Raw genomic sequence first — 15,495 nt, 5'->3', positions numbered from 1 at the left:
ATAGCTTTTGAGGGTGGTATGGTGTGTGACTTTCATGTTTCCCAGGAACATGGGCAATTGCTTATTCTGTATATGCAAACTCTACTTTGTTGACTACACACATTAGAGTAATGGACTACACTTAAAGATCTGTTTATCACTTTGTTTCAAGAAGTAAACAATCCATCATTAATATCTTTCACCAGGCTCTTTTTAACATTTTCTTAAAAAGCATCCACCAAAAAGCCGATTTATTCTGCTAACTGTAAAGTACATTGCTTGTCATATCTACCTCGGCTGATGTATTGCTTGTAATTATTTAGAAAGCATTTTGCAGTAGAATAATTGGAGTTAAAACTCAAGTAAGTGTTGCAGTGTTCTGTAGACTAAGGTTTGATTTTTTTTTTTCCATTTCTACTGTGTGTACTTGAGGATCAGGACAGATCATTTGACCAAAACAGAGCCCTCAGAAGGTAATGCTTGCAGTGATTTGCATAAAAACACCAAATATGTAATTCCCTAAAACGAGTAAAACAAGTTATTTTTTTGTTTGTTTTTGGAGGTGACCCCAGAAGACGATGGAATGATTAACTAATTTAAAGAGTTACACAGTGCTGAGGTAAAGCTTGTGGGCACTGATTTAAGGAGTTACACACTGCAGAGGTGAAGCTTGTGGGCACTGAACTATGGTCTTCAGGATGTAACTCATTTCCTTATCCATTGTACTATGCCTCCAGCCAACCAGAAAATCCATACCTTAACTTAATGCTTTGACTTACTTTACTTTATAATTTAAACAGCTAAAAATAAGAAGTGTGGGTCATTGCCAGTTCCTGTTCTGCTTAGTCTTTTTCTTGATAGGTTAGTGTAATTGGTATTACTGTGACCTTGGAAGATGGTTCCCATAAGCTGCATGTTATCTTTGGCCCTAAGCCAGATATGATTCATTTCATCAAGGGTTGAATACTCATTCTTATTCTCAGTCCAGAATGATGATGTGTGATGACACAAGAGCATTCCAAGGAGATTGTAAGTTTGGAAACTATCAATTTTTCCATGAGTTTAACCAAAGCATTAAATGCTGGAAGTGGTGTAGTTATGGATAAAAAAAATGTATTCCATAAAAAATATTATTTGAGTAGCTGCATAAAATCACTATAGCATGTGCTTAGTCTGAAGTTTTGTTTGTGTGTATGTGTGGGTGTGTGTATGTATCTGTCTGTCTCTGTGTGTGTGTGTGTGTGTGTGTGTGTGTGTATATATATATATATGTGTGTGTGTGTGTGTGTGTGTGTGCATGCGTGCCCCTCTCTCTTTTTCTTCATATATATATATATATATATATATATATATATATTGTTTTTTTTTTTTTTTTTTATTTATGTATAACAATAATTGAAGCATGGGTGTGGTATATTGAAGACTTATCTAGGTTGGTGTGGTTTAATCATAAACATGAAGCCTGTTATTGCTCTTATACCATGACATTATGTATAATGGCGCTGTCGTGTTCTTCTGCATTCTGCCACTTTTTTGATGTACTGCTCACTTGCATTCCCACATTTATGCAGTACATCCGTGCTTTGGAAAGCAAGTAACAGAGAAAGGAACATCTCTGCTGCTTTTCTGAAAAAAAAACAAAAAAAAAAAACAGTGAAATCCGGACAGTTCAGAAGTACGAGAGAGGGCAAAAAATGCTTAAAAAAAATGCAGAAAATTGGTGAAAGACACAGGTTGTGCAGGAAACGACTAAGTAACTTATTTTTCTGGAAGTTTAGTGTAGAATATTAAACCTATGAGGTATTCTGTGTAACTGTATGCAAGTGACTTTCCCTTTGTCCCCTTTAAAAGGAGGCAAGTGTGCCTAGTGGTTTAAGAAAAGACAGGAGAGAGAAAGCTCCACAGTGTACAGGTCATTGGATGCATATATTTAACTCCTTTGCACTGTACTGTATTCCTTCTTGCCAAACATGATGAATATGTGAACTATGTAGACCTATAAGCCCACTTTTAGTCTTCTCTTTTGTGTTGTACTAAATTCTGTCTGAGGCTGCTCTGTTTCTTACACTGTTTCATGTTTACTGGGAATGTGCAGCGTAATTTTGTCTTGTACATTGGGAAGCCTGTCCCCGAAAATAATTTGAGCCGGTTTTCTGTTGCAGTTGTTTTTTAGAACATTTATTTACTAAGAAGGAAGACCTGTCTTTCGGCACTCCAGAACATACCTTTCAACTGTCCAGGATTTTACAGAATGTCTAGATTTTTGCTTCACATAATTTGTAGTTTTCTGATAAATCATTGAGGATTAAAGTCAATAAATAATGACAGTCATTTGAGTTTCAGGCTTCATATCTTTCAGAAAATGCACACTAATGCAAAACCTATTATTCTAGCAACTTTGTAGTAAATAAGAGCAATATTTAAAATCTGTCCCTGATTTTGGGTCTGTGCCCCCTCCATTATTTTTGGGTTTGTCCAGATCTCTTGTGCTGAGAGGTTGAGAGGTATGCCCCAAGATCACTAGAGAGGTTGTAAGAACTGGAGAAGTTGTGTGGCTGAAACCCATGTTCTCTGTTAGAATTGTTCTTACTCACCATCGGATAATTTTTGAGTTTTAACATCTGATGGTTAATGAAGGTGTGTGCAACATCTGCTTTATTATAGTGTTTGTTGTTAACCTAGATAAAGGAGACCAATTTCTGATGTGTTAATTCATAGATTTTTTATTTTTGAGGTTTGTGATTTTTGAATCTATACTAGAAGAATGAGTTAGTTCCAATGCACAGTGTAAGGGTAAGCCTCAGTTGCAGTCTTTTGTCTATTTTTGGGAGTTGCATCACATAAGTAGCATTGACCAAACAGAAACAGTCCAGGTTTGGGGGAGCTACTGATTCTACTGCTCTTCATAAAATAAGTCTAAAGTTGATTCAGAGGGTTCTGCTGTGCCAGTTTCAAAGGAAAAGAGAATGAGATGGGGACACCTCTTGGGGATTTGAAGGCATGGCTTGCATGTAGAGCAGTGATGACGAACTTTTCGGGTTTGGTGTGTCAAAAGCTCCTGACACAAAAAATAATTTAGTGCACTTCACATGAGCAGTGAATGCAAAAGCAATGTCTTTGGTAACAAGGATGTTGGTGATCGCTGGCATGTCATCCAGTATGTCATGGTGTGTATCACCTTTGACACACTTGTCATAGGTTCGCCATCACTGATGTAGAGGATCAACATTCCCCATATGAAGATGCTTTAGGAGTTTGGTGGGGAAACCACTGCTTTATGGCCTTGAGGGTTGCAGCCATTACTATGACCTAGATTACCCAAAATCAGTTAGCAGCTTGAGGAGGGAGGTGTGGGAATGAGCAGATTTGCCGGTTCTTCTGCTCTGGGAGGGAGTGAAATTTCTGTGCATGATAAGGACACATCCCTGATGATGGAGGTATGCCATAGTCTTGGAAGAGATTGCCATTAATACTATGGCATCTGAGTCAGGATTGAAGTTGCTGACATCATATGTGGTGGTGGCATTTAACATCACTAGCTACAGCCAGTTAGGAAGTAACAAAAATCCTCCTCCTTGGGGTGCAGAGCCAGCATATGTGATATTGCAGGCTGCTGTGCAATACTTCCCCTGACCTGCCTGATCCACCATTGATGACGACCCATCCCCAGGAGACAGGTCCAGGGGCACATTGGGAAAATGGTCCAGCTAGTCAAGTGGGGCATGCAGTTGACAAGTGGGGAAAGGAATTTGGTGGTTGAGGAAGAAGGATTTATTAAAGTAAGCCGACTAAGAATGTGAACGCTGTAAATATAAGAAAATCAGAAGAGCATATATCTGGAAAATTTTACTGTTGATACACTGGTAGTACTATATTATAGCAATAACCCATGGCTGGGTGTGTGTAATGCTGGATTTACCCACAGTTGGTGTGGTTTGGTCACAAGGGCAGCGCCATTATACAATGACATTATTTTAGGAAAAAATACTTTTCTTAAATAATGTCATTGTGTATGGTGCAGTGGTGTTCTTTCACTTCAATTTTGTGTCTTGGGGTAGCTCGAATACTGTGTATGTGTATGGGTCACTTACACAGTACATCCATGCTTTGGCAAGAAAGCAACAGAGAAAGGAAGATCTCCATTGCTTCTTTCATTATTTGCTTGTTTTTGTTTTGTTTTTTTTTAAAGAAAAAAAAAGTTTGCAATCCAGTTTAGAGGTACGAGAGACGGGGCAGAAATGCAATGAAAATCAGGTATGTTATGCAAAACTAAAGAAACATATCTGATTTTCCTTGTATTTCTGTCCTGTCTCTCGTTTACCTGTAAACTCTCCGGATTGTGAATGTCATACCTTTCGTCACTTTTTGGTCACTTCTTTCTCTTCCTTTCCTCTAAATGTTAAGACTCCCCAGGCTTTTCCATGGTCCAGTTTCTCAGCTGTATAATCCACTTTCACTGTGGTAATGGTCAAGAAATAAGGCTCTTTGTAATCACAGAGCCACAGCTTGCAAATCACCATAGACTCCAGAGAATTTTTCCTCAGGTAGGTAACAAATGTTGGAGGTGTGACAGGGAAGAAAAAGAGGTAATTGGAAACATATTTTCTGGGAGTGCAGTGGGTTGGCAGACTTTAAGAATTCCCTGTGGGATGCAGTGTTGAAGATGTGTGGTGGGCAGATTGTTGTGACGAGGGAGGTGATTTTTCTGAGCTATGACAGAATAAAATTGCCTAGACATGGTAAGGCTTTGCTGTCTCTAATTATGGTGGTTGCCAAAAAAGCGATTACTAGAAAATGGAAATTAAAATCTAAACCCAACTATATTAGAAGTAGCGAATATACTAACAGATATAAAACAGCTGGAATTGAGATCTGTAGAAAAAGGTAGGAGCAGACTACATAGGAAAAAAAATGGCAATTGTGGGAACAATACATAAGGGGAGGAATGAGGTTTAAAAGAAGGCAGGACTTAAATGAGGTGTATAATGTCTGACGATTGTGTAGAGTTTAAGTGATGTATGTTTGCAACTGGGAGTGTGTCAGTATGGTTTGCGATGTAAAATGTTTGCAACTAGCATTGTGTTGGTCTGGTTTGTTTCATTTATATAAATCTATGACTTCATATGTCATAAGTGATGGTTTAATAAAGATGTTTCTTGTTTTAAAAAAAGGGGCAGGAATTGAATAATTTATATAATGTTCCTTAGGTTATATGATATATAACAATATATGTGAAGCATAATGTTTGTTAATTTTAACTTGTTAATACAGTTTGATTACTTTTATTTAAATGTAAATGTATCTATGTCAGAGGTGATAATTCAATAAAGGTGTTTAAAAAACAGAGAGTTTCAAATGGTTAAGAAGCTGAAAAAGACTATTCTTGACCCTGACATCCTCCCATGCCTGGACAAGAAACCATTTCCAGTAAAAAGTTTGCGTCATGGATTCATAGCCTAAAGCATAACACTTTGAGTGTCATGGCCAGTTCTTCAGTTCCCAGTATTCACGTATCTTTTTGGCCATACCTGCAGTCCACCTGATCCACTTCCTCCGAACAATAGCACTGCACCTGTAATCTCTAACTATGAAATATTAAGCTGTTAAATTTATGAATATATACTTTCATCTGGAAATAAACAAAACTAGTGTTCAGCAAGAACAAGCAATTCAAGGTTGCAAACTGACATGCTAGTGTAACGCTTATCTACATCAGATGAATGTCTGTCTAAGAGATAGCAATTAAAAAAAAAAAAAAAAAGTCTGGCCGCTCAGTGATACTTTAGAGGTCGGACGTTTGCTGTTGGTATATGCTCGAGTTACAATGGGCATGCTGGTCGGGCTGACCAGTCAGCGTGCTCGCTTTTGAATATTAGTGGCCAGTCATTGTATTAATAGGAGGAAGAACACTGGAGACCAGAACATTTGCAAGCGACATAGAATAGTGACCATCTATGTAGAATGAATAGGCCAAGATTTCCTTTGCTGTTGCAGAATTCTTTGTCATGTTAAAAATGCATACTATTAGATGGAAGAGAGCTGCATATGTAAAATGAATCAGAATTCTTGTGGCTGTATACGCAGTAACAGTTTTTAACTTTGACAGATTTTGTTTCAAAGTTTCAACAACTGAGGCAAGTCATTCAAGCTGCATTTAGCAGTTGTATCAGAAATGTACATGTAACAATTATGGTCTCTTTCTAATTGCAGTCTTTTCTGTTTTCCCTTTCTTTCTAATTGCAGTCTTCTCTGTTTTCCCTTTCAATCACAGCTTCCAGACAGAAAAATACAGGATTATTATGAAAAATACAGACCCCGATTGAACGAGATGGAAGCATTTAATATGGTAAAAACACAGGATTAGAAACAGTAATTTTGTATTTTTGTGCAGTGCTAAAATAAGATCCCATTAAATCTTAGACCTTTAGCCAAGTACCTTGTGACATGCTGCCTGTGTGGGATGCTTTACTTGGAACATGTTGCATTCTAACAGATACAGCAACAGAAGTAGTTTTAAAGTCATTTAAAATGCAATACTGTAAAATAATTAAATTGTTTCCTTCCTTCAATTTAAGCCGCTGTCATTCCATATAAAGCATTTTTTTCCATCATGTTTTCAGAGCCTTGATATGCTGATGTACTGACTGGAGGAGCTAGACAGTTTGTGTGTGTGTGTTTGTGCGTACGTGTGTTTGCGTGCATGCATGCTTGTGTGTGTGTGTACTAATCTTCACATCCCTATTCAGCCTTCTTATAGTAAGCTTTTAAGACTTTCAGCTTGTTCATCACACTTTCAGTTCTCTTCTTTACGCTTTGGGTTATCTATAGCCCGAGTGTATTCACAAAATGCCTATCTCCCACTATCGCCTTTTTCACAACTCAAGGAATTCAGATATTCCCATATATCAACAACCTACTAATGAAGGTATCTTTTCAGAAAATTCTGTTAAAGCTTCTCAGCTATATTCTCTGTCTTCTACAGGGACAGGAGTTCATGGTAAATATAAAAGAGTCAGACGTGACCCCCATCCAGCATCTGGTCTTTTCAGGGTGCAGGTTAAACACGTGCCTCATGATGGCTTTTCTCCCACAAGGTAATGTTCACTGCTTCTCCATGTATTTTCAGTCCCTTCTGCCTTTTCTGCCTCTTCAAACCTAAACTGCAAGGGAAATTCTCAGGGGTCTGGGGTTTATGGCAGTGTTCTTTCAATGGCCCCATTTGGAAAACTGTATATGAGAAACAACCATTGGTACCTAAAATGTTTCTGGTCTCAACATTGTCACCCTTTGGACACTCAAATCCCACTTTTCCCCTTTCAGAACAAAGAATTTCTTTGGTGGCTATCTCAGGATATCTCAGGTAAGGCACAACCCAGCCCTTCTTTCAAACCCTTGGTTTCTTCAAAGGACTTGCACCTAGATGCTTTCACACCTAGCTTGGGGGGAATGAACAGGTTACCCCAAATAGTCCAGGGTCAATGGACCCAAAATCAAAGGATAGAATACATCAGTATGAAAGAAATGAGAGTACTCATTCAGACCCTTAAGATCTCCCACTTTGCTGGACCCTTCAAGATCTTCGCAGATACAACAGTTACCAAGCGGGTCTTCCTAGACATAGTCCACAAATGAGGTATTCCTGAAATAGACCTATTTGCCTCCATTCACTACAAGCAGCTGTAACTGTTTTGTTCCAGGACTACTTGCCTTCAGGCCTGAAGGATGAACACCATGTCCTTTCCTTGGGAGTGCTAATTCATTTATGACTTCCCCCCTCTTCGTTTGATCCCAAAAGTTCCATTAAAGATCCAAAGAAACAAGCCAGACATTTTGCTGGTGACTCCCTTTTTGCCCAAGCAGCACTGTTTTTTCCTTCTCTATCATCTAGTCAGGGGTCATTGCCGCATGTTAACTTACCGAATACAATTGTTCATACAAAACAAGGGCTATTTACTTAATCCCACCCTCTTTTCTCTCAGCCTGATAGTTTGGATGGTAGGATTCTGATCCCTTTCAGACATCAGTTTTCTGAGGACATGCTACAGGTTCTTCAGGAGTCAAGGAAACCTACCACTAGAAAGTATTATGGAAAATAATTTCTGCCTAGTGTCTTACTAACAAGCAGAACCCTAATAAAATGGGGGTTTCAGCTGTTCTCTCTTATTTGTGTGAGCTGTTTAGAGTGGATCTAGTCTGCTACTGTGTTAAGGCATATTTATCTGCCATCTCCACATGTGTGCCTTTAGACGTACCATTGCTTTCTAAGCTTGAGGTAAAACAGATTCTCAAGGGTGTACTTAATTTGAACCCTACGATGAAGGCTTGTCTTCCTTCGTGGGATGTAAACTTTGTCTTGGAAAAATTACTCGGCCACCTTTTCAGCCAGTGGCTTCCACATCTGTGAAATTCTATACATGGAAAACCATTCTACTACTGGGCCTTACTTCTGCTAGAAGAGTTTTTGAGTTTCAAGCCTTTATGGCTTCCCCTCCTTTCCTTATTTTTCATAAGGACAGGGTTTGTCTGAGGGACAACTCCTCCTTTATGGCTAAGGTTGTCAATGAGTTGTCCCTCTACCAGGCCATAAATATTCAAACCTTCTTCCCTAGCCCTCACAACAAGGGTGAAAAGATCCTTCATTCTGTGGATGTGCACAGGCAACTCAAAATTTACTTGGATAAAACTACAGACGTTGGGAAGATTAACCAACTGTTTGTTTCCTTCCAGAAGATCAATTTGGGCAACTCTGTTTCTAAGCATTGTTGCAAACTGGATTTCTAAATCCATTTGTTTTTGTTACATTCACCATGGTAAACCCTTACCTTCTCCAGTTGAAACCCACTCTGTTTAAGCAGTTGCCTCTTGTGGAGCCTTTTACAAAGAAATTGATTCCAGAGCTATTCTTGAGATAGCCAATTGATCCTCTCTGCATACTTTTACTAAACATTATATGATAGATGTTTTCTGTGGATCTAGAGCCTCTTTTACCAGATCTATTTCCTCTGGATTAATTGACAGTTATCTTATGCCCGATCCATCCACCCTTTCAAGATATACTTTGGGAATCATCCAACAGTTTTAGAATACTGCAGCAGTGATCTAAGGAAGGACATATTACAGTTGTGTAAGAACTTACCATAACAATGAATGACCTACTGATCATTGTTGCAGTATTACTTCCCACCCTGTCCCTCCTTTTTTCCTGTGTATTGCCCATTATTTTCTTATGGACTGAGGGGGAGCCATTCTTTACCTTGCCATCTCTTAGCTGACCTTTTACCTATTATGTTATCTTTCCTCAGGTGTCTCTAGGTCTACTGGCTTTGAGATAGTCTGAGGTTGTAACATTCATATGTCCACTTATGTGCCCTTAAACCCATTTGCTTAGGTCATACATCAGACATATCGTTCTGTAGATCCTTTTGGCTTTGGTACCCTGGCCAGATGTCTAGGTTATTTCGTGAAAATACCCAGCCATTTTGGAATACTGCAACTGTGATCAGTGGGATATTTACTGTTATGATAAGTTCTTGCACAACTGTACTTTTAGGTTATCTCTCATCCCCCCTCCCCACTGTCTGCCGATCATCAGCCCCTTCCAAGCCAAATGACCAATTCATGCCTTCATTACCAGGGAATAGGGTAGGCAGGGAGAGGTCATCATTTAGAAAGTTATTAGAGATGGTTTGGACTTTTTTTATGCCATACCCTTGTGCACCCACCAAATGACAGCCCATGGTTGAGGAGTCTGATGGGCACTTGTGTTGAACTATCACTCACAGCTGCAAAGCTCTAATGGCAACAGGATTGCCGCACCCATCCTGCCAGAAGCACCATGAAGTTGTTTCTCCACTCTCCAACAGGGAAGTCAGTTTGCTCATGTGTGACACTCATTGCATAGCCCCCTCCATTATGGGATGGGCTTGCCTATCCTTCCTGTCTGTGCCATCAACCACCTGTCACACTGTTCGGACTCCAGTCACATTGGCCATTGTCAGGGCTTTATCCTTGTATATCACCAGCATATGCAAATATTATCTGTCTTTCTTTGAGTAGACTGATTATTTCCTGTGGTGACTGGTGCTATGCTGTCTCTTTAGATTTTCAGCTAATTAGTTTTGTTGGTCTGAAATTGTTATTATTACTATTATTATTATTGTTTATTGATGAATGTCCCATTTCTTTTCCCATCTGTAGTTTGCACAATCTGCAGAAATCTTATTGAGCATGCTTAAAAGTTGTAGCTTCAGTAAAATGAGAAAAAAAAATTGCTAAGCTGTATTTTAAAACAACCCAACAAAACATTGATAATGCCCATAAATATTTAGGCAGTTCTGCCTGCTGTTGCATCTTGCCACTCTACTTGATATATGTAAAAGAGAACTTTGTGGGAGTTGCTTGCACTACAAAATGCAGTAGTCAGTAAGCAGTGGTTCATTTTGGAGAATAACCTGAGCTTTCCTTCCCCCACATGCTGCTGTGATCATGAGCCTCACTGGTTAAAGAATTAGACAAACCAGTGAGACTCAGGACTGAAGCTGAGTTTAAGCTATGCTGATAAGATAGTTGGAATGATGGAGCTTAGTAATTTTATTAATGAGAAATTGCATTCTTTTAATTTTTTTAAAGTGACAGAGACTATGTTTTGGTTAGCTATAGCTGCTTGCAGACTAATGTCTAATTGTTCCCTGCCAAAAGGGAGTATGATTGTGAAACAGACCTGTGTATGAGGACTGTCCTGTGAAGGAACCGAGTGGAGGTGACACCATCCTCAAAGTGTTACTACATGGCGAGCTTCCCAAACTGCACCCCATGTAGCACTAATGAGGAGAGGAGAGGTGAACAGTTGGTGTCTGTGCTGTAACTACACAAGGAGAGCTTAGATTCATTCTCTAATAGTGTCTGATAACATCAGCTACCAAATACTATGGGAGTAAGGCGAGTATATGTGCTGTGTTTTACACCTTGAACAAGAAGAAGGGGGATTGTTGAAGACCTCCAATAGGAAAATGGTCATCAGAACCTTTCAGAATGACTTTATTTAGCCTTGAAAAGAAGCAGAAGGCATCCAACTTCTGCATACAAAAGATTAAGGAACTTTCAGCTTCTTTTTTCTCTTGAAATTTCAGACAGGAAGTAGGGAAAAAAGACAGATTTGCTTTGAAGTTTTACCTTTACATTTGCAACTGATGTAATGAGACAGCAGGCAACCCAAGTGCTGGTACAAGCATGCTTCTTAACTGAAGGGGTGAGTAATAGAGAAAATGATCACAGACAGCTGACCATATTGTAATTAACATGCCAAGCACTGGCACTATTATAGCTGTTCTGTTGTGTCTGTGTGAGTGGGCAGCACCAAAATATATGTTAATGAGCTGTTCCCTGTGCTCCAGTGGTACAAGGTTTGATTTCCTCAGCCTCCATTGCCTAACTGTGTGACTGTGAGCAAGTCACTTAACCAGACATGGCTTCTGGGCTGAATCTGAAAAAGGTCTATAAAGATCATTGCTCTACCCTAGAAAACAAGTACAGATAAAATAAACAAACTCTTAAGTCGAGCACCATAAGGGAACAGCAAACCAGGTTTGCTCTTAACTCAGGCCTCTTCATTGCGTAAATGAACTAAAAAAAGGGTTCCTGTTTAAAAGGAAATTATAGGTCGTATATTTTTTTTCATCCATTATTCACTTGATCATCAAATTGTGCATTTTTTGAAGAAAATTATTTTAACACCATCCACCAAGGAATCCACACAAGTAACAATAAGTACATTGTATAGTTATGATAGAAACATGTATCCTATCAATGAATTCTACAGGCCTAATTTTTTACTGAATATCATTTGTAATAACCTTCTAAAGGACTTATTCAATCACTGTAATTTTAAAGCACCTAAATATAGAATATAGAATCTACCTTTGTTCCTTTTGATGCAGCAGTCTTTTTTTTCTCTCTGATTTTTTTTTTTTTTGTAAGAATGACAAGCCCCATTGATGGCTGTAAATGAAAAGTAGATGGTTTATATGTAACCTCATGTTTGTATACTGCACGACAGTCCCTACAACATTTTATATTACTGATATGCAGTGAAACCGGTAAGTAGTCTGGCCTACATAAATGCACCATATGCCCACTTTGCTAGATATACAACTGAATCACTTGTATAAGTTGTAAAACAATTAATGTTATAGATCTTAGTAGTATTTCTAGATGAAAAGGTTTTCCCCTTAACGATATAAGCACATGATGAGCATGAGCCACATGGAAAGCATCCTACCCTACCACTGATTAAAGGTGCCTCTTCTTCATCAGAACAGTGAGGATTCTAAAATGAAGCTATATAGTATACTAGAGTCATATTATTCCTTTAACTTAACTTGCAGTATTCGTTTATGGTGTTGAACTTCATGAATCAACAATTTACTCTTTTTGTACTTTGTGTCTATATATATATATATATATATATATATATATATATATATATGTGTGTGTGTGTGTCTCTCTCTCTCTCTATGTGTATCTTCTTCTTCTTCTTCTTTCGGCTGCTCCCATTAGGGGTCACTACAGTGGATCATCTGTTTCCATTTCTTCCTGTCCTTTGCATAGGTTCATAGGTAGATACTAGGCTATCTGCCCGAGGGCATTTATAAGCCTAACCAGAGTGTGTCGGCTTTCGCCGCCCCATTGATTAATTAACTGATTCTCTGTCAAGCAGAGCCACTGAAGTGATCCCAGGGGTGTAAATCTGCATCTTCAATCTGTAAAGCTCTTTCCAGGGGTGAGAATCAAACCTTACACCTTGTGGTTGAAATGCATATACCTTAACCACTGTACCACTTGGCCTGATAGATTAGTACTAGGCTAACTGCCCTTGTGATCCATTTTAAGCCTAGCCAATTATCCCTTGTGAAACTTAAACCCTGTACCTTGTGGTTGTAAGGCAAACACCTTAACCATTAGGCCACCCTCCCAAACTCTGCATCTTGCTCTGTCACAACAACCACCTGCATGTCCTCTCACCACATCCATAAACCTTATCTTAGGACTTCCTTTTTTCCTGTTACCTGGCAGCTTCATCCTTAGCATCTTTTTCCCAATATACTCAGCATCCCTCCTCAGCACATGTCCAAACCAACGTAATCTTGCCTCTGGCTTTGTCTCCAAACCTTCCAACCTGGGCTGACCCTCTAATATACTTATTCCTAATCCTGTCCACCCTCGTCACACCCAGTGCAAATCTTAACATCTTTAACTTTGCCACATCCAGCTCTAACTCCTGCCTTTTTGTCAATGCCACTGTCTCCAACCCATTTAACATAGCTGTCTCATTACCCTCTTGTAGACCTTCCCTTTCACTCTTACTGGTACACGTCTGTCACAAATCACTCCTGACACTCTTCTCCACCCACTCCATCCTGCCTGTACTGTCTTCTTCTCCTCTCTTCCACACTCACTATTACTCTAAACTGTTGATCCCAAGTATTTAAACTCATCCACCTTCACCACCTCTACTCCCTGCATCCTCACCATTCCTCTATCCTCCCTCTCATTCACGCACATATATTCTGTCTTAGTCCTGCTGACCTTCATTCCTCTTCTCTCTAAAGCATATCTCTGCCTCTCCAGGTTCTCCTCTACCTGTTCGCTACTCTCACTACAGATCACAATGTCATCTGCAAACATCATAGTCCACGGGGACTCCTGTCTAATCTTGTCTGTCAACCTGTCCATCACCATTGCAAATAAGAAAGGGCTCAGAGCTGATCCTTGATGTAATCCCACCTCCACCTTAAACGCATCCGTCACTCCCACTGCAGACCTCACCACTGTCAGACTACCCTCGTACATATCATGTACCACTCTGACATACTTCTCTGACACTCCCGACTTCCTCATACAATACCACAACTCCTCTCTAGGCACCCTGTCATATGCTTTCTCTATGTCCACAATGACACAATGCATCTCCTTCTGACTTTCTCTGTACTTCTCCATCAACACTCTCAGAGCAAACATTATCTGTAGTGCTCTTTCCTGGCATAAAACCATATTGCTGATCACTAATCATCACCTCCCTTCTTAACCTAGCTTTCGCTACTCTTTCCCATAGCTTCATGCTGTGACTGTTCAGTTTAATCCCTCTGTAGTTACTACAGCTCTGCACATCACCCTTATTCTTACAAATCGGTACCAAAACACTTTTTCTCCATTCCTCAGGCATCCTCTCACTTTCCAAGATTTCATTAAACAACCTTGTTAAAAACTGTACTGCCATTTCACCTAAACACCTCCATGCTTCCACAGGTATGTCATCTGGGCCAACAGACTTTTCATTCTTCATCCTTTTCATTAGCTATCCTTACTTTCTCCTTGCTAATCCACTGCACTTCTTGATTCACTATCTGCACATCATCCAACCTTCTCTCCCTCTCATTCTCTTCAATCATCAGCACCTCAAAGTTTCCATCTGCTCAACACACTCTCCTCGTTTGTGAGTACGTTTCCCTCATTATCCTTCATCACCCTTACCTGCTGCACATCTTTACTAGCTCGGTTCCTCTGTCTAGCCAATCGGTACAGGTCCTTTCCTCCCTCCTTAGTGTCCAGCCTTTCATACGCCTTATCATTAGCCTTCGCCACCTCTCTCTTTGCCATGCATCTCATCTCCTTATACTCCTGTCTACGTTTTTCATCTCTCTGACAATCCCACTTCTTTTTCGCCAACCTCTTTCTCTGTATACTCCCCTGTACTTCCTCATTCCACCATCAGGTCTCCTTGTCCTCCTTCCTCTGTCCAGATGTCACACCAAGCACTTTTCTAGCCGTCCACCTTACTAGCTCTGCTGTAGTTACCCAGCTATTCGGTAACTCTTCTCTGCCACCCAGTGCCTGTCTTAACTCTTCCCTGAACTCCACCTCACAATTACCCTTTTTCAATTTCCACCATTTGATCCTTGGTAATATATATATATATATATATATATATATATATATATATATATATTTAGTAAATGAAGGAATTGGAAACTCATCTTTATATGCACAACAGCTGCATAAGTTGGAGATTTCGATAATTAAATTGTGGACTGCACATTTAGATGTCACATTTAGCCACTGAGAAAGTGTTTCTTAAGAAGATTCAATTGTGATAGTGTTTGCATGTAAATAAAGCAATATCAGATTATTTGCTTAGAATGTTAGATCTTGCATCAAATTATTTCTTAGTAGCCCATTGACTGCTTGTAGTTATCATTCTAGGCACTAAATATACACACACGCACAGAACACAAAATATTAGGTGTACACATACCCACGGAACATTGATTTGCCTCTTCCTTTGCTGACCACCCCCCAGAAGGTTCTATCTGGCATAAACTGTTGTTTGGGAAATCCAGAGTGAGGCAGGGTCCTGCATGTCTCCATTGTTCTTTATAGTGTGTGCTCTTTCACACAGAGAACCTATTAGAAGGTAATGGCCGTCTCTTTTGGCTGTAATGAGGTATGCAGTCATACCTC

The 15,495-nt window shown here is 39.5% G+C and overlaps 1 protein-coding gene across 1 annotated transcript in view; it reads left to right on the top strand.

Moving 5' to 3' along the window:
• METTL25 (methyltransferase like 25) overlaps positions 1–15,495 on the top strand; it is a 1,435,064-nt gene that overhangs the window by 1,091,045 nt on the left and 328,524 nt on the right. The window contains exon 10 of the mRNA XM_044088437.1: positions 6,251–6,325. Coding sequence (XP_043944372.1) covers positions 6,251–6,325 — 75 coding nt within the window. The remainder of the gene's footprint in view (positions 1–6,250; positions 6,326–15,495) is intronic.

The sequence above is a fragment of the Protopterus annectens genome, chromosome 11.part0 (assembly GCF_019279795.1).
Source record: "Protopterus annectens isolate FY-2018-M chromosome 11.part0, PAN1.0, whole genome shotgun sequence".
NCBI classification, from domain to species: Eukaryota; Metazoa; Chordata; order Ceratodontiformes; family Protopteridae; genus Protopterus; species Protopterus annectens.
The sequence above is the reverse complement of the archived record's forward strand: the minus strand, read 5'-3'. Positions and strand labels throughout refer to the sequence as shown.